General features: G+C 50.9%; 1 protein-coding gene across 8 annotated transcripts in view; it reads right to left on the minus strand.

Moving 5' to 3' along the window:
• Positions 1-6,383: 6,383 nt before the first annotated feature.
• The window catches only part of Adcy10 (adenylate cyclase 10), a 69,541-nt gene continuing 54,887 nt past the window's right edge, over positions 6,384-21,037 (minus strand). For 6 of the 8 annotated variants that reach the window (XM_078022254.1, XM_078022253.1, XM_078022255.1 and 3 more), the window contains 8 exons: positions 18,481-18,637; positions 17,335-17,539; positions 17,161-17,257; positions 16,256-16,371; positions 15,345-15,462; positions 13,537-13,732; positions 7,786-7,974; positions 6,384-6,863 (listed from right to left, as the gene is read on the minus strand). In XM_078022254.1, the coding sequence (XP_077878380.1) occupies positions 6,702-6,863; positions 7,786-7,974; positions 13,537-13,732; positions 15,345-15,462; positions 16,256-16,371; positions 17,161-17,257; positions 17,335-17,539; positions 18,481-18,637 (1,240 nt within the window). In that variant the 3' untranslated portion in view covers positions 6,384-6,701. Of the gene's footprint in view, positions 6,864-7,785; positions 7,975-13,536; positions 13,733-15,344; positions 15,463-16,255; positions 16,372-17,160; positions 17,258-17,334; positions 17,540-18,480; positions 18,638-21,037 lie in introns of those variants that run through there. The other 2 variants (XM_078022256.1, XR_013426324.1) reach the window with 2 other exon arrangements.

Consider the following 21,037-nt stretch of genomic DNA (forward strand, 5'->3'; position numbering starts at 1 on the left):
AACCAAATAAAAGAAGCAAAATTTGCACTTACTTTTCAGGGTCTCTCAGAACGTACAGTAAGCCCGGAGGGATGCAGAGCCCTTCAGGACCTGCCCTCCTTGCTGGCCCGGCAGAGCACGGGGGCTGGTGGGTAATGGACCGATGGCCGGCCAGCCACTGCACACTGGCTGGTGTGCTGGACTCAGCCGTGTTGGTGAGAGGCGCGGCCTGGGCAGCCTGACTGTGTTCTCTGGAAGCCGTTCTCTCCTGGGCCACGCCGGCCTGGTCCTGCTGTAGAGAAGTCCTGGCTGAAACGTCGGGGTTGTGTCTGGCATCTTAAGCTCAATGCAGATGTGTACAGACCCACACCGTCCTATGTGGTGGCCCAGGTCAGGTGCCATTTAAGTTTAGAATAAATTCAGGTCCTCCGTCACTCTGACCATGGAGCTTGGTGGTTCCGTATTATGGGGGCTGTCACGTTGACCAGAAATAGGACGTTTCCTTCCCGTGGAGTTCTGTTGAACCACTGCTATCAACCACGCAGGAACTAGTGACCTTCAGATGTGTGTCAGTGGGCCAGGTCAGGTCCCCACGTTAGGGAACAGGCAGGTGAGGATGGTGGGAACGTGAGTGTGAGGGGATAATTCTGTAAACTGGGCCCACTGTGCAACCCCACATGCTTTCTTTTCCAAGAAGCAATTTACCTGCAGCCCCGCCTGGCCTGAGTGGACAGGACATGTCACATTCCTCAGCCAACCACCTGTTATCTGCAGGAGAAATGCAGGCCAGAGATAATGTCAATGGGAGAGACTTTTGTGACCTGGTCCTGAAACTCTGGGAGATAAGGATAGTTCCTCCTAACCATAAAATCGGTAAGAATTTATGGGTAAGAAGCCAATTAGAACCAGTCAGCATGAGCCAAACAAAGTGACCTAAAATTGTCAAGACAGTGGGGACTTGAAAATCTGATGTCATCTTGCTGTCAATCAAAAGTAAAGAGGTGAGCCTGAGCGGGACTCTGGAAACCTCTCTTGAATCCCCAACAAAACTGGAGTAAAGGACAGGTGCATTGTCCCTCTCCTCTCCCTTGAGAGTGTCCCCTTTCCCTTTCCCTCTCCCTTCCATGAACTACTGAACTAAGCCTATTACTCTGAGCAGCATCTGGGATCTTTCCGACTTGATAGCTCCAGTTATCCTGCTTCCCCACGTGTTCAAGTGCAGGCCTATAAAGCAGGGCTTATTTAAAAAGGGGTAACATGGGCTTCCCCGGGAGGGAGCAGGGGCCGTAGCTATCCCGGTCTCCCAGGAAGTGAGAGCGTGCGCCTCTCTAGGTGTTCCCCTGGTCTTCCCCGTCTCTCTGCTAGTGACTGGGCCAGGAGATGCTCGCAGGGAGGGCCCCAAGGTGAGAAGAGAGGGGCTGGAGGGGCCTGGTGGAGTGATCTGGGCCGGAAGGGGCCCAGGGTGCACTAACTTTTTTAACTCCCTGGAGGGAGGGACAATCTCTGGGACAGGTCACCCTAGCCGCTGGTAGGAGCAGGGTGGAGGAAGGGCTCTGAAGAAATTACCATTTCAATCCCTCCAACTTCCCAGACCCAAATTGGCCTCCATTCTCTCCATGGACCCTGTCTGTCTGTTCTGACTACCTGTCTTGAATTCTGTCTCCTGAATCGGGTTTGAAGAGGGGTCTCTGCATTGCCTCATTTTCTCAGAAGGCTCCAGCTCTGTGACACCCACACCCTCTCTTCCTGTTGGAATGGACACCTGGTGGGCAGGGTGGTGCCTGGGGACTGCCACTTTCTGCCCCGTCTCCTTTCTCACTCCTGCTCACTCCAAGTGCTCCAGCCTCAGGGCCCACACGTGGCCCAGGGCTGCCTGCGCTCACCGCAGGCCTTCGGAGCTGCACCCTTGCCAGGGGGACACGCATGAGCACCCCCTGCCCTGCTGAGCTCGGAGCTGTCCTAAGCCACAGCAGAGGCAGTCAGCAACCCAGGAGGAGCTCTGAGGCAGAGGCATTTGAAAGCACTGCTCCGGGTGGAGGGTGCCCAGGCTCCTCAGGCATCAGACCGAGGCGAGCTCTGCCTTCAAAGCCTGACATTCCAGGCACAAAAATGGGATTCCGTCTTGAGAGCAGGTGGGATTTTTAGTAGGATAAGGAAGGGTCTTTGTCTTAGCAAGCTCATCTTGCCCACCGTAGGCAGACGGCAGCGTCCGAAGTTCAGAGCGAATGCTTATGTGGCTTTGCAGTTCAGCCCGACAGAAGGAACTGGACATTGGCCAGCAGGAGGGCAGGAGGGGCAGAGATGATGGGAGGGTGTGAGGGAGGTGAGCGCCATGTTCAAGAGCAGTGGCAGAAGGTAAGGAGCAGCCGGGGGCTGAAGAGTCAGGAGCAGGGTGGGTACCTGAGCAGACCCAGGCAAGGGGGTCGGGAGTGCAGACCTGGGTGCTGACGAGGCCTGGTGGGGGGAAGGGCAGACACACTGTCCCTTTAGCAGCATGGCACCACGCAAAGGCTGGCCAAGGGTCAGTCCTGACCTGGCCTCTGGTTGTTCATTTTGAGCGCCTCCTTGAAGAGCCATCTGATCTCCGTTGGTTCTGCCTCCTCCAGCGTCTCATGTCGATGCCCTGTCTCTCTTTAGGGCACTTCCTGGTTGCAGATCACCCTAATTCCAGGCTCACATCATTGCCTCCCGCCTCCATCTTGCCCAGCCCACTTCTAATCCATTCTCCATAAGTAAAGGTGGCTTGGGGCGGGGCTCAGTGGTATAGAACCTGCTCCCAGGGCGGAAGGCTCTGGTTCAGTTCCCAGCACCAAGAGGAGTGGTGGTCTTTCCAAAGCTAATGTGTGCAAGCACCTCCTCAGGAGAGTCATTGGGTGACTGCTCCCGTGGACGGGCTGTGCCCTGAGCCCCCAACCCCCAAGACAAGGCTGGAGTTGCATGTCCCATGGCATCACACACCCGCGTGCTCAGCGGGCTTCTCCAGACCCAGATCCAGTGGGCACACCCTGAGAACTTCCCTGAATCACCCCACAGCCACCTGTGAGCGTCCCTGCCGATGTGCTGTTATTGTCCCCATTTTACAAACAAGGGAGCAGATGGGAAGGGGCTTTGCCCAAGGACTCACAGCTTGCACCTGGATCCAACCCATCCAGCTGGGGTCCAAAACCCACCTGCCCACCATGCAGCCTCTTTTTCACTTGTGACCCGGTCAAAGCCTGGCTAGTACAACTGAGGGCAAGTAACTTTTGTGGGTCCCTGTGAGGGACCAGATGTTCTACCTGCTCAGTAAGTACTAAGTTCATTCTCCTGAGGCTGCCTGCAGAGTTAGCTTGAAACGATCAAATGGAAATGTGGCTACACTCATTGATTGACATGTGCTTCCTGAGCTCTGGCAATATGTCCAGGCACTGGGCTCAGGGCTGGAGACAGAATGGGGACTGGACCTCTGTCCTCTGCCCTCCAGGAGCCCACAGGTGTGACAAGTGTTCAGAGGCTCCTAAAAAATGTCACAAAACAAAACCCAGAGCATCGCTTCTCTGATTGCCCTGGGCTCGAAGCCCTCGTGGATTATCTGTATCTTCCTTCTCCTAAAAGTAGCTGCCTGGTGCTCCTGAGACGCGCCCTGGGGTGCTGCAGCATGCCAGGAGCTAAGAAGGCACTTGCCCAGGAACCGGAGAAGTCTGGGGGCTGCACCATCCCAGAGCCAGTGCTGCCATCTGCTGTCCACACAGAAGATGCGCCACACACGCCCATGCCGGGGCAGGTGGTTGGCTTCCTTCAGAGATGAGCCCTGAGCAGGGATTTGCCGCAGGTAGCAGGACCAGAAACCAAGCTTGGGTTCCTGTGAAAGTGGAGGCACGTGGACTCGGACATGTGGAAGGTGCAGGCTCCAGACTACCATCCAGTTTCTTCCCACCTCCGCCCGTCTCACTTGCCTTTCTTAAAAAAGGAATGTTAACTGACACAATGTAACTGTAGATCTCTATGGGCTCTGGGTGATATTCCAATACATGTGTACAATGTGTAATGATCACGGCAAGTGACAGGTCTATCCCCGCAGACATTTGTCATTTCTTTGTGTAGATAACATTCAAAGTCCTCTCCACTGGTTATTTTGAACTATTCAATTAATTGTTGGCAGCTGCTTACTCCTGCTACCTACCTGGTCCCTGTACCTGTCAATCATCCTCTCTCACCACCACCACCCCCCCCCCTCCCCAGGCTCTGGTCACCACTATACCACTCTCTACCTCTAGGAGATCAATTTTCTTAGCTCCCACATGTGAGAACATGCAGTATTTGCCTTTCGGTGCCTAAGTTATTCACTCCGTGTCCTCCAGTTCAGTCTATGTTGCTACAAATGGCAGAACTTCCCTCTGCTTTGTGGCTGAATGGTGTGCCATTGGGTGTACACACTTCATTTTCTTTATCCTTCCATGCGTCTGTGGAGACCTTGGCTGTCACATTTGTGGTCAGACCTCAGGGAATTACACCACTGTGCCTCCAACAAGGACTGCCTGTCCCTGTCTTCTCCAGGCTTGCCCAGTCTTGGCTTTGTCTTGGTCAGAAGCAAATAGAATGTGAAGGAAGCGTTTGAAGTCCCGAGGGCAAGTGTCTGCTGGACTGGCACCCCCAGCACGGGGTGTGCTCCTGGAAGACTCGGTCTCCTGGGATGCTGGTCACTCTGGTGGGTGCCTGACACGTGCTCTTCCTCCAGCAGCAGGGCCAGTGCTGGGGTGGGAGGAGGGGGCACTTCCAGGGCAGAGCAGCCATGCACGATGGACTGGCCTCTGTCTCCCCAGGGCACAAGGGAAGCCACGTGGAGCCTGCTCTCCTCTGGGCAAGCCCTGTCAGTGGCAGAGGGCACTGTAGGAAGAATGCCTTCGCTTTTCCCAGGAACAAATGGCTAATGGGAGACTCAAGGGACAAATGGATATCCTCAGGTGACGTGGTCCACCCCAGTTGGGCCGGGCTGCCCTAGCCCACAGGCAGTAAGCAAAAGGAAGACTTCTTCTCATTTATCCCACAGATCACCTCCCACAAGTGGTCAGTGGAGACCTTAACCGAGCCCAGCCTCTAAAAATCATAGGGAAGTAGTGGACCCAGAAAGCGGGCAGGGACCAAAGAGAGACCTTTCCTTGCTTCCAAGGACGCCCGGAAGGTGGAGGATGCACATCCTGAGGCCAGGGGAGGTGCCATGGGAACAGACTGGGGAGTGGGCTGGGCCGACGGGGTGGGTCTCCCACGCCCCGGGAGGTCCTTGGGGTCTTTGACCATTTATTCAGTGTCCTGGCTTTTTATGACCATGTCACAGAGATGGCCTGGCTTCCAGCACTGCAGCAGCGTCCTGAACACCTGGGTCTGCGGTGCCCCATTTTCCCTGTGGTCCAAGTAGACAGAACGTTGGGACACCATGGGCCGGGCTGAGCGGCATCTGTCGGTCTTCCCTGTGGCCCTCAGAGCAGGCAGAGGTCAGGAATTGCCTCTGTTGCCTTTGTATCTCGACCTCCGACACTGCTCGGTGCTTACTGGATGAGCAAATGAGAGAAAGCAGGGGAGGAACAGCCTGTGAGATGCCGGAGGCACTGACAAAGGAGAGGCCTCGACTGGCGTTGGGGACAGTGTGCAGCTTCAGGACCACAGCTCGGTGCGCGAGTGTGTCTGCACTGATGTGTGTCTACTCATCACGCTCCTCGGTGCTTTTCGCCCCCTGCCTTGCTGACACTCACAGCCAGGCCTGGGGATGGGGAAGCGTGAGGAGCCCGTGGGATCGGGTGTGCTGGTGGCAGGGCTCCCTTCCCAGCCCCAGCTCTGATTGCCCAGCCCTCCCTCCCCACAGCCAGGCCTGCAGCCTCTGTGGCTGACCTCAGGCCTCCAGGGGACTCAGCTGTGCTGCCCCGAGGGCAAGCACACAGCCATGCCTCGGCATCTGGGAAATGAAGATGAAGGCTACTGTTTCTCAATTAAACACCCAACACGACACACGCACACAACTTTGAGCATATAAAAATGCTCCAGATTATTAATAATCAAAATTATTACTACTGCAATTTTTTAAAGTTTTTTTTTTTGAGAGAGAATTTTAATACTTATTTTTTAGTTTTTGGCGGACGCAACATCTCTGTTTGTATGGGGTGCTGAGGATCAAACCCGGGCCGCACGCATGCCAGGCGAGCACGCTACCGCTTGAGCCACATCCCCAGCCCCCACTATTGCAATTTTTAAAAACTGATTTCCCACTTGTTGATGCACATGGCTAGAGGGGCTGGCACACCCGCCTGGCTTTGGAAGCTGTAGTCAGGTGACGCAAAAGTGTGTCTTTTCCAATCTTGTCCTTAGAGATCATGATGAAAGTTTGTCATTTACAATTTTGTGTTACCTTAAAAAGATTTAACAACTGGACATTTTAAAATAAACATTTTGAGTTTAATACATTAATTAGAAACATGTGTGTCACAGCTCGGGATGCCACCCGCCTTGGTGCTGACGTTTTCCCATAGGATACGACCAGCCCGGGCTGGAAAACAGGCTGCAAAGCTCAGGGGAGGTGGAGGTGCGTGGGTGGGTGGAGTTAGGAGAGTGAGCAGGACCCCGCAGCCCCTCTCGACCCTCTGGAAAGAGGAAACCAACATGGGAGCGTAGCGTGCAGGAGGCGGGCTGCAGAGGAAGGTGGGCGAGGAGTCGGGGGCGGTTCTTGCCACCGCCCGCCTCCTCCCGGAGTGTCAGAAAGGGTTGTCCAGGATGTTGACTCTCATCAGGAATTTGTTCTTTTGAACATCATGGATGTTTACCTTGCCCGATAGGATCTTCTCCCAGGAAGGGAGGTTCAGCACCGTTTGAAGCCACTGGTCCTCCAAGCTCTCCAAGGTGGAGTACCACCACTCCTGAGGGCACACAGGATGGTGGGTTGGTGCTCCTGACCGCGGGAGTGTGGCGCGTCCCCTCCCAGGATGCTGAGGCCCTCCAGCTTTCCAAGTCGCTCGACAAGCTGACCTGTGGCCCACAGCAGCCCCGGGACATGGCCTTCTCTCTCTCTCTCTCTCTCTCTCTCTCTCTCTCTCTCTCTCACACACACACACACACACACACACACACACAATTCATTCCCCTACCCAACAGCACCAAATTTAAGGCGAGGTACTAACTAGGTTTTTGCTTTGGAACAAAGCAACATGCAACATTCAACATTCACAAGTCGGGAAACGAATGTAACGCAGAGGGGAAGAGGGAAGGAAGACAGGGTGGAGCCATGCTAGCAGGATTTGCGTGAGGGAGAGTCCACAGGGACATAAGGGGAAAAGGAGGTCACAAGCCTGATCCACGGACATGCAGCCCCTTTGTGTGGGATCCCAGACAGGCTGGATGGCCACGGGGGTGGAAGGGCAGTAGGGCCCAATCCCTATGTTGGAACTTCACCCCAGGCGATGGCGTTGGGGAGCAGGGTCCTTGGGAGGATGAGGCCGTGAAGGCCCTGCCCTCCTGGTTGGAATTAGAGCCCTTAGACAGGGCAGGAGGGAGCCAAGCTTCCCCCCACACAGCTACCATGTGAGGATGCAGCCGACGGCACCGTCGGTGAAGGACAGGCCTGGCAGACACCAGATCCGGCACCTTGATCTTGGACCTGCAGCTCCCAGACCATGAGCAGTAAATTCCTATGGTTTTAAGCCGTGCAGGCTGCAGTGTCGTCTCAGCAGCCCGAGTGGACCAAGACGGGGGCCTCCCATGCCGGGGAGAGCCTGACTGGGAAGCTGTCCTGTGGGGCTTCCTGAGAGCAGCCCCCTGCAGCCCGCGAGCGGGGGTCCACACCTTGCTCATGTTCAGCCAGCATTTCTCCAGCATGTTCCCCTGTGTTTCCGAGAGCCTCAAGGCTGTGTTCAGGAACAGGTCGCAGTTCTGCCCATCTCCCATCAGAATGCAGACGTAGGCCATCAGGTGGTAGAGTCGCGGGTAGAAGACTGGGCCAGTAGTGTTCTGAGCCACAAGACTCTCCAGGTTCTAAAGGAAAACAACAGAAGGGTACAACCAGAGTCCGAAACAGCTCATTGACCACAAAGTCATTTCCTCCACAGATGGTTTGGGAACATTTTAAAGATATGAGCAATCAAAGGAGAAAGTGTGTTACAGTATGGTAGATAGAATGGTAACATGAGGTAGAGGGGCCGCTAGGGCCCACCCCAGACCGCAGTGGCCTGCCAATAGTTTTCTACAACAACTTTTTTTTTCTTTTGGTAGTACTAGAGATTGAACCTACAGCCTCACTCGTGCTAGGCAAGTGCTCTACCCTTGAGCCACATCCCCAATCTGCGACTACTTTGAAAACAAAACATCTTACTCTGATTATCAAAGCAGTACAAGTGAATGATTGAAAATTTAGGAGGAAAGTTGGCTAGTTCTGTATGTAAGGAGCTTGGAAATCACCACGTGGTAAACGAGTCGAGATCTGAACAGAACAAAACCTGCCCAGCTCTTCTCAGATCTGTAGGAGGGGTGAGACACAGGACAGACAGCCACTCTCAAGACTGCAGACAGACAGGCGCACACAGGGCCTCCAGGGCAAGCTGTTGTGGAAACAGTGCCAGGGTAAGGGACCTGCACTGCACCGGATGAGTTCAGAGACTCATCAGGGGCCATCTGGGGGTTAAAAACTCCAGGCAGAAGAGGTGGAGCAGGAAGCGCCAGGGTCTGTCTCCCACTCAGACAGCAGCCGCCTGGCAGTCTGCAGGACTCAACTCTTTCAGAACTCCGGGGTCCTTGGAAGCTTTGCACCGGTCTGGGTTGGATGGTGAGTTGAAGCAAAATTTGGCCAACTTCTGCACTTAGCACAGTAGCAGCTGCCTGTCTCCTGCGCCAGCCCCGCGGCAAGCAGCTGTGACATGTTCCTGAGTGACCTACTACAACTTGCTGAAACCAAGATGGACAAAAAGGACCCTGCCCCAGACACCTGGGATCTGCACTCTGACCGCTGATTGCTGCTTTTGACACAGAGGGACAGTCCCAGAGCAAGCAGCTGGCAGGCAGTGCACCTCCTGCCATCGTCACAAGCCCTCCTCTGGCTGCAGGGACACCCGGGGCACTGAAGGGCTGGGGAACCTCCCCTCTTCATTCTTCTCTCTCCCCCACTTGAGCATTCCAAAGCAGCTGCCTGTATGCAGAGAATTAGAAAGTGACTGTGCACACCCAAGGAAAGGCACAGGCTCAGAAAGACCAGAAAAGAGCTTCGGTGGCCTCCATGCCGATCCAGGGCACAGAGACAGCCCAGAACAATGAAAAATAAAAACAAAAAATAGCAAAAAAAAAAAAAAAAAAAAAAAAAGCAAATGCTGGGGAGGAGAAAGAATCTGATATCCATCAGAGCTACCAAACTGTTATATGCAAATCTGTAATATCAGACATACAAAGTTTAAATCAAAAACAGTTATAGGAGACAAAAGAGGAGTTTGGTCATTAAAAAGATGTTCCAAAAATAAATAGATAAATAAATAAAAGAGGTTCCACACAACAAGAGGAGGTTTATGCAAACCATCAAAATCACAAAGCAAGAACTGGCAGAACCGAGGTGGAGACAACCTAGAGGAAGAGTGGGAGACCGTAGGACTCCACTCTGGACAGAAGGGAGAAGAGCCAGAGGAGATCAGTGAAGAAATAGAGGACGTAAGAAACCGGAAAGGCTCAACCACTGTGCACTTAGCGGGCAGGGTTCCAGCTCTGCAAGATGTAGAGTTATAGAGACAAGTGGAGGAGATGGTGCTTGATAGCACTGCTGAACTGCACACTTGGAGTGGGCAGCTTTGTGCTGTATGCATTTGACCACCACCAAAAAAAAAAGGGACAATAAATAAATTTGAAAAACTTACATTTTGAGAGTTTCACTCCAGGAGATTGACCAGGTTCTTGCAGCAAATATGGGGGGGGGGGAGGATTCCCTTATGCTTCCAGCAGGGAAAGGCAAAAAGAGATCATTTTGAAATATACCAGTGCTCTCAGGAGGACCTACATAAGCAGTCTCACCTCCAGGGGGTTCATCAGAGCAGTGGCCGACTGCCGCACTCCTGTCTCCCCTCAGAGAGGCAACTGCACTGCACTTGTGAGGCTCAGGGTCCAGCCAAGCAGGCTCTCTAAAGATTGAGCCTAGTCACGAGGCCACAGGACACCTCCCCTCCCAGACACCTTATACCACGCCACTAAAGACCTTCTACACTGCTTCCTTGTACCTTGAACATCATGTCCAGCTATCAAGAAAACATCATACGGAAAAGGAAACCAATTTGAAGAGACAGAGCTAACAACAGAACCAGACATGGCAGGGATATTACAATTGTCAGTCAAGGAATCTGAAGCAACTATGATTAACATGAACTCTAATGGAAAAATAGATGGCAAGAAAAGCAGAGACGGAAATCCTGAGAAAGAACCCAAAACAAGTGCTAGAGGTTAATAAAATAGAAAATAAATGCAGAATGCCTTTGATGGGTTCATTGGCAGACTAGGAACAGCTGAGGAGAGAACCTCTGAGTTTGCAGGGATTCCAATAGAAACCTCCAAAACAGAAAAGAGAATAAAGACTGAGCAATCAGGGGCTGGGGATGTGGCTCAAGCGGGCATGCGTGCAGCCCGGGTTCGATCCTCAGCACCACATACCAACAAAGATATTGTGTCTGCCGAAAACTATAATAAACATTAAAAAAAAAAAACAACTCTCTCTCTCTTTTTCTAAAAAAAAAAAAAAAAAAAAAAGACTGAGGAACACAGAACAGAATGTCCAGGACTGTGGGAGAGCAGAATGTGTCTGTGTAGGGCAGACCCCAAATGGCTGTAGGTAGGCTCCCCGGGCAAAGCCTCCAGCAGGCTGCTTGTGGTATGCTGCCAAGGTCATGAGCACCTTGGTTCAGCAGAGGCACTCAAGGTCATACAGGGCCTGTGAGGTAGCCCACTCACGCAACCTGTGGACAGTGGCCTTCTTTGTCTGGCCTGCACCAAAAATAATAGCCTATGGGAATGGCCCAGGGAGTTGGCTAAATGGAATTGGCTGGGACTCAGTGGGGCTGGAGCCGGCTGCCACCACCTCTGAATAAAGAAGGTCTGCTCTCCAGGATCCAGACTCTGCCCCCCAGGGTCTGAGCCTCCACCCAGCACTGTGCCCCGTCCTTGCCCCAGGCTTCCATCCCCACTCCCTTCCTGAATCCAAAAGCCACCATCTTCTTAGTGTTTTAGGCCTCTGTTGTGATCCCAGCACCAGCTGCTTGTTTTGGGCCGTGGCTGTCTTTTGTGAGAATGGGTTTTATCACTTTACTATTGATGGACCTTCACTTAATCACCTGCTCATTTTTCTGTCTGGGTTCTCACATATGGATCAGGTTGACCACAAGTGAGGGGCACTTTCATCAGTACTCAATTCATCTCTAAAAGTGACAATGACAGTTGAATCATGCACCTGACATTTGGGGAAAAGAGAAACTTGGAATAAATTAAATCCAGTGTAAGATGGCCAAGAATATTTTTTTTTTGAATGACCTGGAGTTAAGTATATCTCAGATTCCTCCCGAGTATCTTCTTAAGTAAGAGACATTCACTCTCTCCAGTGACATTTTTAAAGTAATGCTTTATATAACCAAGCGATTTCCCTATCCCGAGAGCCAGCGCGCATTGCACAGATCTGAGCTGCAGACTCCTGTTCTGTGTCATGTCACCTTCAAGTGGGCAAAGTCTGAACATCCACCTGTTTGGAGGCAGTGACTTGGTAAGCTGGGAAGAGACCCTGAGGTGTGTGTGGGGGGAGCGGTAATGAGCCCTCCCCGGGGCCATGTAACACTCTCTACTCTCTTTTTTTTGAACCCAGGGCCTTGTGCACACAAGCCAAGCACTCCACCCACTGAGCTACGTCCCCAGCCCCAAGCTCTCTTCCCATAAAGCAGGAGTGACAAGGTTCAGAGCTCAGTGAGCTGCCCTGCTCCGTGGGCCCTGTTCAGGTTTTACCATTCAGCTTGTCTAAAGTGGGCCTGTGTCTTCGTGGCCTGAAAGACTTGGAAGCAGACTCTTGGTTTCTACAGATGAGAACGCAGCTGGGCCCCTACCTCAGTTCTAGCCTCCTAAGACCCTCAGCAGAGATCCCAGCAGGCGCTCCCAGACCTCCAGCCTGCCTAACTGTCAAACAGGAAGCGGGTGCTGTTGGTTTGTTTTGTTTAGGGGTTGAATCGAGGCTCCCACTTGCCCAGCCCATGCTCCCTGCTCCACCACTGAGCCAAATAAAGCCTCAGCCCTGGGTGCTGGTTCCAGCTATTAAATTTGTCACACAACAATACAAAACACATCAGTGCTCAGTTTTTATGAGAACAAGGTAAGTGCTAACACCGGCAGTTGGACCCTTCATTCCCTGAGGGGCTTGACCCCCCTGGGCGGTAACCCAGATCTACTTTGCTTCCCACCCCCATACTGGGGAGTTAAACTTAGGACCTTGAACTCGCTAGGCAAGTGCTCTACCACTGAAGTATATGCCCAGTCCTTTGAAATTTTTGTTTTTATTTTTTTAAGACAGTGTCTTGCTAAGTTGCTAAGGCTGGTCTCAAACTTGCAATTCTCCTGCCTCAGCCTCCTAAATTGCTGGGATTACATGCATATGCCTCCACTCCCAGCTTAATTTGCTCATTCTTTTACTCTGGTACTTAGTTTAGTTCTTTTTTTTTTTTTATTGTTGGTCGTTCAAAACATTACATAGTTCTTAATATATCATATTTCACAGTTTGATTCAAGTGGGTTATGAACTCCCAATTTTACCCCGTATACAGATTGCTGTATCACATCAGTTACCCTTCCATTGATTGACATATTGCCGTTCTAGTGACTGATGTATTCTGCTGTCAGTCCTATTCTCTACTATCCCCCCTCCCCTCCCCTCCCGTCCCCTCCCCTTTTCTCTCTCTACCCCCTCTACTGTAAATCATTTCTTCCACTTGTATTATCTTGTCTTACCCCTCCTTTCCTCTTATATGTAATTTTATATAACCCTGAGGATCACCTTCCATTTCCATGCGATTTCCCTTCTCACTCCCTTTCCCTCCCACCTCTCATCCCTGTTTTAGTTTAGTTCTTAATACATATCAGTTGAATATTTGAAATTGTCATGTTCAAAAACTTATCTACCAGGTTGCTTATCAGGACAATAGCTATAAAATATTGTAGAAAAGTTTATCCAAGAATAATTGGGCTATATAATATAGTAATATAATAATAATATTAGATAAACACTATGCTTTGTTTTAATTTAATGACAGGAAATTATTCATAATATGTTTAATAGCAAATCACAACAAATGGAAACGTGTACGCACACACATCAAAGAGAACTTGAAAGGTGATATCTCAGTGCACAAAAGCAATCACCGCTGAGTAGTAGGGATACAAGCAGCTCATACTTTCTTCTTTCTGGTGTTTAGGAGGATTGCCTTCAAAAATGTCTATTATAAATAAACGTCTAGTGTAAATCTGCAGTCAGAAATTGGCTGGCCCAGCCCAGTAAGTAGGCGGCCATGAGTGGAGGAGGGACAGGGCTCTGGGCCTCACCTTGAGCAGCTCCACCCCACAGTCCTGGGCATTCTCCAGCTGTTGTTCAATTTGCTTCTGCAGATAGAGAACTTGCCCCTCCAGGTACCTGGAAATTCCTTCATAGTAGAGAACTGTAGGGGTTCTCCTTGACACCAGGGGTTTGGCTCTGCTGGAAAACGTGTGGAATTCATCCCAATCCTGAAGCCTGGCGTACCTGCACACCACAGGGAAGTAAGACAATCAGAGCCACTCCTGGGGACAGGGGGCTCGCATCCTGTCCACTGCTCTGGGTGTAGTTGCAGCCTCTTGTGTTTTCAGGCAGGAGGCCCCCACCTGCTCCAGTTTTTCCAAAGAGAGATGCAGGGGCCAGCACTCCTGAGTGGTGTAAGCAGACTGGGCTCCCCTTTTAAATGTGAATTCTCAGGTCCCCAGATTCTACTCAATAGACAGGTGAGGCCAGGTGATTTTTTTTTTGAGGCAGCATTTTGACATGTTGCTGAGGTTGGCATAGGTGTGTACCACCATGCTCACCTTTTCCAGGTGACTCTTAGGCCCACTAAATGTGAGACGCATTGGTCTAGGACACAACTGTTGAAAAACTCTCCAGTCAAAACACAAAAAATTAGAATGACATTTGGACTATTATTGAACTTCAACCCACAGGGCAAGAGTGAATTTGACTTTGAACATTAATTGGCAAGGGTAATTAATTTGGAGATTTTGAGTTCTCCCAAGCAATTTTATAATAAGAAGGCATTTCATTCAAATTTGAAGCTGTTCTGATTTGTGACATTTTACATAAGAATGTCTCCCTATTGTCACTGACTCTCATCTCAAGACCTCTAGTGGACAGTGTGGCTGCATGTAGTTGAAGGTGGGTGGGAAATAGACTGGAAGGACTTTGAGCTGAGGGGTGGCTGTGGAATTTCAGGAACGTTTGGCTGTGACCCATGTTGGAGGCTTGCTGTTCATCAGGCACAGGTGTGGCCATCACTGGAGGCTGGCTGGGTCAAAGGCTTAGCAAGCTGATGGGACTGAGCCTAGGGTCCTGGGGAGTGGGCTACCAGAGAGTCTTGTTTCCTCCCGTCTCCTCCCACGTGAGGGCCTCCACAGGTGAAGCCCCAGGTTACACCTGCTTCCTCACTCCTCCAGCGAGGAGTGCTGCAGTTGGCTGGTGGTCTGGGGAGAGAATGAGGCAAGTGCACGGGGTCCCTGTCTCTGTCCTTCGTCTTGAGAGCCAGGGCAGCAGGCCTGGGCATGGTGTGCATCTTCTCTGCACAGGGGGAAGAGGCCTGCAGGTCCCAGGGCTGCCCGCTGCTGAGGGTGCCACATCCTGCAGTCCCGGCTTCTTCGACGTGGTTTCTGTCTGCTCTGATGTGGGTGGTTCAGGTGGGCAAGCACCACTCATGACTGGTTTGGAGGCTCCACCCTCCTCAGAAGCAGTGTGGCCGCCCCTCCTTCCCCTTGGGGGCCTGGTTCCAAGACCCCTCTCCCCACACACAGGACCTGTGGATGCTCAAGTACCTTATAGCAAATGGCCAGGATTTGCACATAACGTAGGCACCCTGGTCCTGCCCTTTCCGGTTTCTCTGGTGAAGTGTGTGTAGCAACTGCTCACTGCAGGACACCTGAGACTGCACGTCCCTGTCCCTGGTTGAGGTGATGGACTAGACAGCCCCTCCCTGTCTCCGGGTGGATACTCTGGGACGCCCTCCAGCCAACTCAGGTGTAAGCTACACAGGCTTTTGCTTTCTTCTGGAAATACTCCCTGGAGCTCTTCCAGGAGACTTTCCCCCTAGAAACTTAGTGACATCCAAGACACTTACCAGATAGCCACACAGGAGTAAAGTCCCAGGAGGATTCCACTCTGGAACTTGAGAATTCTGTTGTCTTCATTTTGGCAAATGAACTCCACACATTCTTCAAACGTTCTATAGATAAAGCCTAGAAGAGAAAGCAGCAGCAGAGCGTGGCGGGTAGCTGGGGGTGCTCGTCCTGCGGGCCTCAGAGCCCACTGTGGGGACAGTCCTTTCTGATTGCTATGAGCCAGAGGGTCCCGTGGACTTCAAGAACGACAGTCCTGCACCCGCTGTGTTGCTGAGTCCCTGCTCTCACGGATGCTATAGGTTCACAAGGCAATTCCAAAGCCCACGCCAGGCCAGAGCAGAGTCTAAGCCGACCTTTCCTGGCCTCTCCCCAACCTTCCCAGCCAGGCTTCCAGACTGGCAGCAATATGTGCAGCCCTGTCTAAAATGCATGTGTGGAGAACAGCCCCCACTGATCCTGCTGGTGAACTGTGCACCGAGGGCTGCCCACGTGCAGTCAATTCAAGGTCGTCAGGTTCACCAACAGCTGTTGGTGCCTGCCCTCTCATCATTAGCAACCCAGTCCTTTAATCTAGAGCACAGAGTCTCTAAGAATACCCTAGTAAACATGAAGCCCTCCAGGCACAGGGTGCGTGGCCAGACAGGCCTGTCAGCTCCAGGGTAAACTGAGCTGAGAGTGGAACTGACAGCTTAGGCCAAGGCTCCCTCCAGACGGGATTCTCCTTCTTGCTGCTCCTCCACAATCTTGGCACCTGTCAGACCGCTTGTCAGCACGGCCACCAACCTCTCCATCCCCATCATATCCATGCAGCCTGAAAACTTGCAGTCTCAAGGCCTCAGCCCTGGGGCTGCCTCACCACACAGCACAGGGGCCACACCCACCTTCTCTTCAATTCCAGAGCTGCACTTACCAGAATAGAGCATGATGTCCAAGCAGACAAAATAGAAAAATGCCTTGGTGAAGATGTGCTCTTCCGCCACAGAAAAGTCCCACAGCCACCCCAGCACCTGGATCAGCTGCTTGTATCTGTGGAACAGAGAAGGCAGTAGGATCGCCAAGTGGTAGATGGGGAGAAGTGAGCCCTGGTCTAGTCCTGGTCCTGCCCAGTAAAACAAAACCAAACAAACCTTAAACCCAAACTGCCATCTGTTTTGTTTTGTTTTCCAATCTGTTTTTTCATAGATTCTTCTTTTTCATATATACATTTTTTATCTATAGATGGACACAATAACTTTCTTTCTTTCTTTATTATTATTTATTTATTTATTTTTTTATTTTTTTAGGGGGTGCTGGGGATCCAACCCAGGGCCTTGTGCATGCAAGGCAAGCACTCTACCAACTGACTATAGGCCCAGCCCTATTCATTTATCTTTCTGTGGTGCTGACGATCGAACCCAGGCCTCACACATGCTAGGCGAGTGCTCTACCACTGAGCCTCAGCCCCAGCCTGTTTTTTCATAGATCTTGAGACCAGGGAGACCATAGTCAGGCCAAACTGGCCTTTAGTCCTGGTTGCTATTGTCTGGGCATTTTCCTTCCTATGAGACATTTCCCTTTCCCGCCACCTGTCAGGGCTTGGAGTCCTGATTCCAAAATAGGGATGGTCAGTCTCATGAGAGCAACCAAATTAGAGACGATGCTTATGAATGAATTCTGTTAAACAGAGGTATCCAAAGGCAAAAGAAGGCCACTAGCTGTCCCATCTTACTGGGAACCGGACTCCCTGTCCTGCCCTATGGACCAGGATAAAAATGAGCCCTGAACATTCAGCAACATGACTGACTTTGGGAAATAAATAGGCTTTGAGATAAATACCTGCTTTTCAGGAAGAGCGATTTACAAAGTCTGCAGAGGACCAGATAGTGTTTGTTGGGATTCCGAAGTAGTGACCACAACTTATGGGCTCGAGAGCCTGGGAAGAAAACAATCCCGGTGTGTGGGGGGGCATTATCTGTGTCTTCATCTCCCTTCGCACCCACCAGCCCTTACCTAACTCGATGGCCAGGTCCAGGTGGCCCATTATGTATTTGATGTGGGCCAGTCGACCAGCCACGAGGGCCACGATCTCAATGCCCTCGCCCTTCAGCGGCAGGTTCACGATCTGCTCCATGGCCATCAACTCATACTTGAACCACATGCCCTGGCAGCCAGCCAGCTGGTGGTAGAGTGAATAGTCCAGGTAAGCATTAATGATCTGAAATGGCAGCAGGGCAGGGGAGAGGGGAAAGCCTGAGGTGGTCCCCAGACCCAAGCCCAGGCACATCACCCGGCACCTGCCAGTGAACCACGGGTTATCAAGCCTGGGAATGAAGCTGGTCACCGGCCAAAGCCATGGGTTTCCAGAAATCAAACTGAGTGTCTACCACCTATTTGCTGGGGCATCCGAGGCAAGCCCCTGGCCCCTCTTGCCTACATCCCTTAAACAAAAGGCAAAATGTTTGATTTTTGTGAAACATAAAAGCAATAGCAAATGTAAGTAAATGATTGCACAACAGAAAGCCTGAAAATGTCTTTTAAAAGAGAATCTCCCTTTTGCCCTCATTCTCTGGGTATATTGTGCGCGTTTCCAGAGTTAACCTGTGTGAAGCTTCGCCAGAGTAAAGGCTGAAGCGGGTGTCAGAATCTAGTATCTTCTGTGAAACCAGACCTTAAGCTATTTGCCAAATTTTAATACAATGTTGTTGTATTTTGTTTGTTTGGGGAAACAGAGTTCTTTTAAAAAATAAAAATGTTGCCAGGTGCAGTGGCGCACCTGAAATCCCAGCAGCTCAGGAGGCTGAGGCAGGAGGACCCCAAGTTCAAAGGCAGCCTTAGCAACTTAGGAGACTGTAAACCACTTAGTGAGATCCCTCTCAAAATAAAAAATAAAATGGGCTGGTTTGTGGCTCAGTGGTAGAGTGTCCCTGGGTTCAATCCCTGGTACCAAAAGAAAGGAAAAAGAAGAATGTTAATATGTGTTTATGACTTTTATTTTAAAGTACTTTTGGATTGTCGCAGTTTTTATCAACAGATAACAACTCATAGAGAAAAGCCCTTGGGATCCTTGGTCATTTCTAAGAGTGTGAAGTTGGAGAAGGGCGGGCCAGAGCTTCTCCAACCCCCTCCGGACTGAGAGCCGCTGGGAAGGCGCCCTACCTGGAAGTCGTTCTGCGTCTCCAGCGCGGAGTTCACCTGCATCACAGCCGCCAGGTGGCCGTAGAACTTGTAGTGGAAAAAGTAGTTGGAGCTGTAGATGCGCCACAGCAGGGAGAAGCAGGCGGTCTGCTGGTAGAGCTGGGCCAGCCTCTTCTTCCTGTGCAGGGAGGGCGCAGGCGAGGGCGAGGGGTGAGGCCGGCGCCCAGCAGGCTCCGCGGCGCCCCGTGGGCAGCCCGGTCTGGGTGGGCGCTCGCTGGTTAGGGACACGCACATCATTCATCACGTTTGGGTCTGGAATGACCACGCTTCTAGCAGAGGAAGGAACGACGGACCCCAGCCCTGGACCAGCCACGCAGGCTCCCGGGGCGGGGAGCCAGGCCTCTGCTGCACGGAGCCCAGGACGCTCGGGACACCCTGGGCCCAGCAGTGGGACGCAGAGGGCCAAGGCTGCAGCACCCATGGGTCTCACCGTCCGCGAGAACCGGGGAGGGGAGGGGTAGAGACGCGGGGTAGAGCTGCGGGGTAGGACGGGAGAATCTGGCTCCTTTCCCTGAGACACGGATGGACAGCATCATCCGTCATGAGGAGCGCAGGCCAGGACCCAGGGTCCTGCCTGCCCTGTCGCCTGGTGGGTGTGGCCAGGCGACAGCGACCGCAGCTCCTTCTTGCCAACGCTTCTCTACTTTTTCTCCGTGTGCAGGTATTTCTTATTCCTTTCATAACATGATTGCCAACTAGGGTCATTAAGTTTAGCCAACGAAAACACAGAATGGCAGTACGTTCGAGTTTTGTTAGAATGCCTGTGCTCTGAGTAGCTCATGTCACACACACTGTCACCAGAGACTCCAGCGCAGCTGCCCACCTCTGCCCTGAGGCTCTCAGAGATCCCTGTTAAGCTCCTGCCTCCCCCTCTGCCTCCAGGAGCCCACCTCCACCTGTGTGTAAAGGAGCTGGCTCAGCTCATTGCCACCAGGGAACCCCACATCCAAGGGCCACTCTGGAAGCTGGGAAGGCAGCGCTTGGTGAGATTAAAAGAGCTGGAGCAACCCGGCCATGCTGCATCTTAGGCAGAAGGTAAAGAATAGCGCTAGGGTCTCTCTCAAAATGGAAGAGAAGTCCTCTGTAGGCTCTCCAGGCCACCACCCAGTGACAGCCTCCTTGTATGAACTGCCAACAGGTGGAAGACGCTGGACACTCTTATTATTATGGAAGTTGTCAGACCTGTACTTGGCAACAAGAGTATAATGAGCTACGTGCACTCAATACCCAGCTTCCGCAACGGTCAGCCTTCCTGCCTCACCCACCTTTCCACCCACTCCCTCTCTCCCCCATTATCATGTTTTATAATGCAAAATTTCCACCCACTGAAATGCACAAATCTTTTATTTTTAAAGAAGAGTTTAAAATTATAGTGCATTTTGCTTTCTGTGGACTGTGTTCAGAATTACTTATAGTTTCCTTTTTTTAAAAAGTTTGTTCTTTTTAGTTATGACCATGGAGTGTATTTTCACATATCATACATACATGGAGTATAACTTCCCATTCTTGTGGTTGAACATGTTCTGTATTCATGTATGAACATGGGGAAGTGATGTCCCATTCATTCCACTGTCTTTCTCATTCCCATTTCCCCTCCCGTCCCCTTCTCCTCCCTGTCCAACTGGGTTCTCCACCCCCCCCCCATTGCAAGTCACCATCCGCATATCAGAGAGAACACTTTTTGGCTTTTTGTTGTTTGGGATTGGCTTATTTCACTTAGCATAATAGTCTCTAGTTTCATCCATTTACCATCAAATGCCATAAGTTCATTCTTTGTGGCTAAAACTGTGTACATTTTCTTTATTCATTCATCAGCTGAAGGACACCTAGGTTGGCTCTATAGCTTGGATATTGTGAATTGAGCCATTGATATGGCCATGTCACTATGGTATGCTAATTTTAAGTCCTTTCAGTATATGCCCAGGAGTGGGATATCTGGGTCAAATGGTGGTCCCATTCCAAGTTTTCTGAGGAATTGCCAAACTAGTTTCCAGAGTGGTTGCACCAATTTGCAGTCCTACCACCAATATATGAATGAACCTTTTTCCCCACATTCTCATGGATCTTTATTGTCACTCATGATATTTATTGTTATTCTTGATAATTGCCATTCTGACATGAGTCAGATGAAATCTCAGAGTAGTTTTAATTTGCATTTCTCTAATTGCTGGTGATTTTGAACATTTTTTCATATATTTGTTGACCAATCCTATTTCTTTTTCTGTGAAGTGTCTGTTCAGTTCCTTAACCCAATAATTGATTGTGTTATTTTGTTTTGTTTTGTTTTGTTTTTTTGGTGTTAAGTTTTTTGAGTTCTTCATATGTCCTAGAAATTAATGCTCTAGTTGAGGTGTAGATGGTAAAGATTCTTCTCCCATTCTGAAGGCTCTCTCTTTATGTTTTTGATTGCTTCCTTTGTTGTGAAGAAGCTTTTTATTTGATACCATCTCATTTATTGATTCCTGATTTTACTTCTTGTGCTTTAGGAGTCTTATTGAGGAATTTGGTTCCTAAGCTG

Source organism: Ictidomys tridecemlineatus, chromosome 10, assembly GCF_052094955.1.
Source record: "Ictidomys tridecemlineatus isolate mIctTri1 chromosome 10, mIctTri1.hap1, whole genome shotgun sequence".
NCBI classification, from domain to species: Eukaryota; Metazoa; Chordata; class Mammalia; order Rodentia; family Sciuridae; genus Ictidomys; species Ictidomys tridecemlineatus.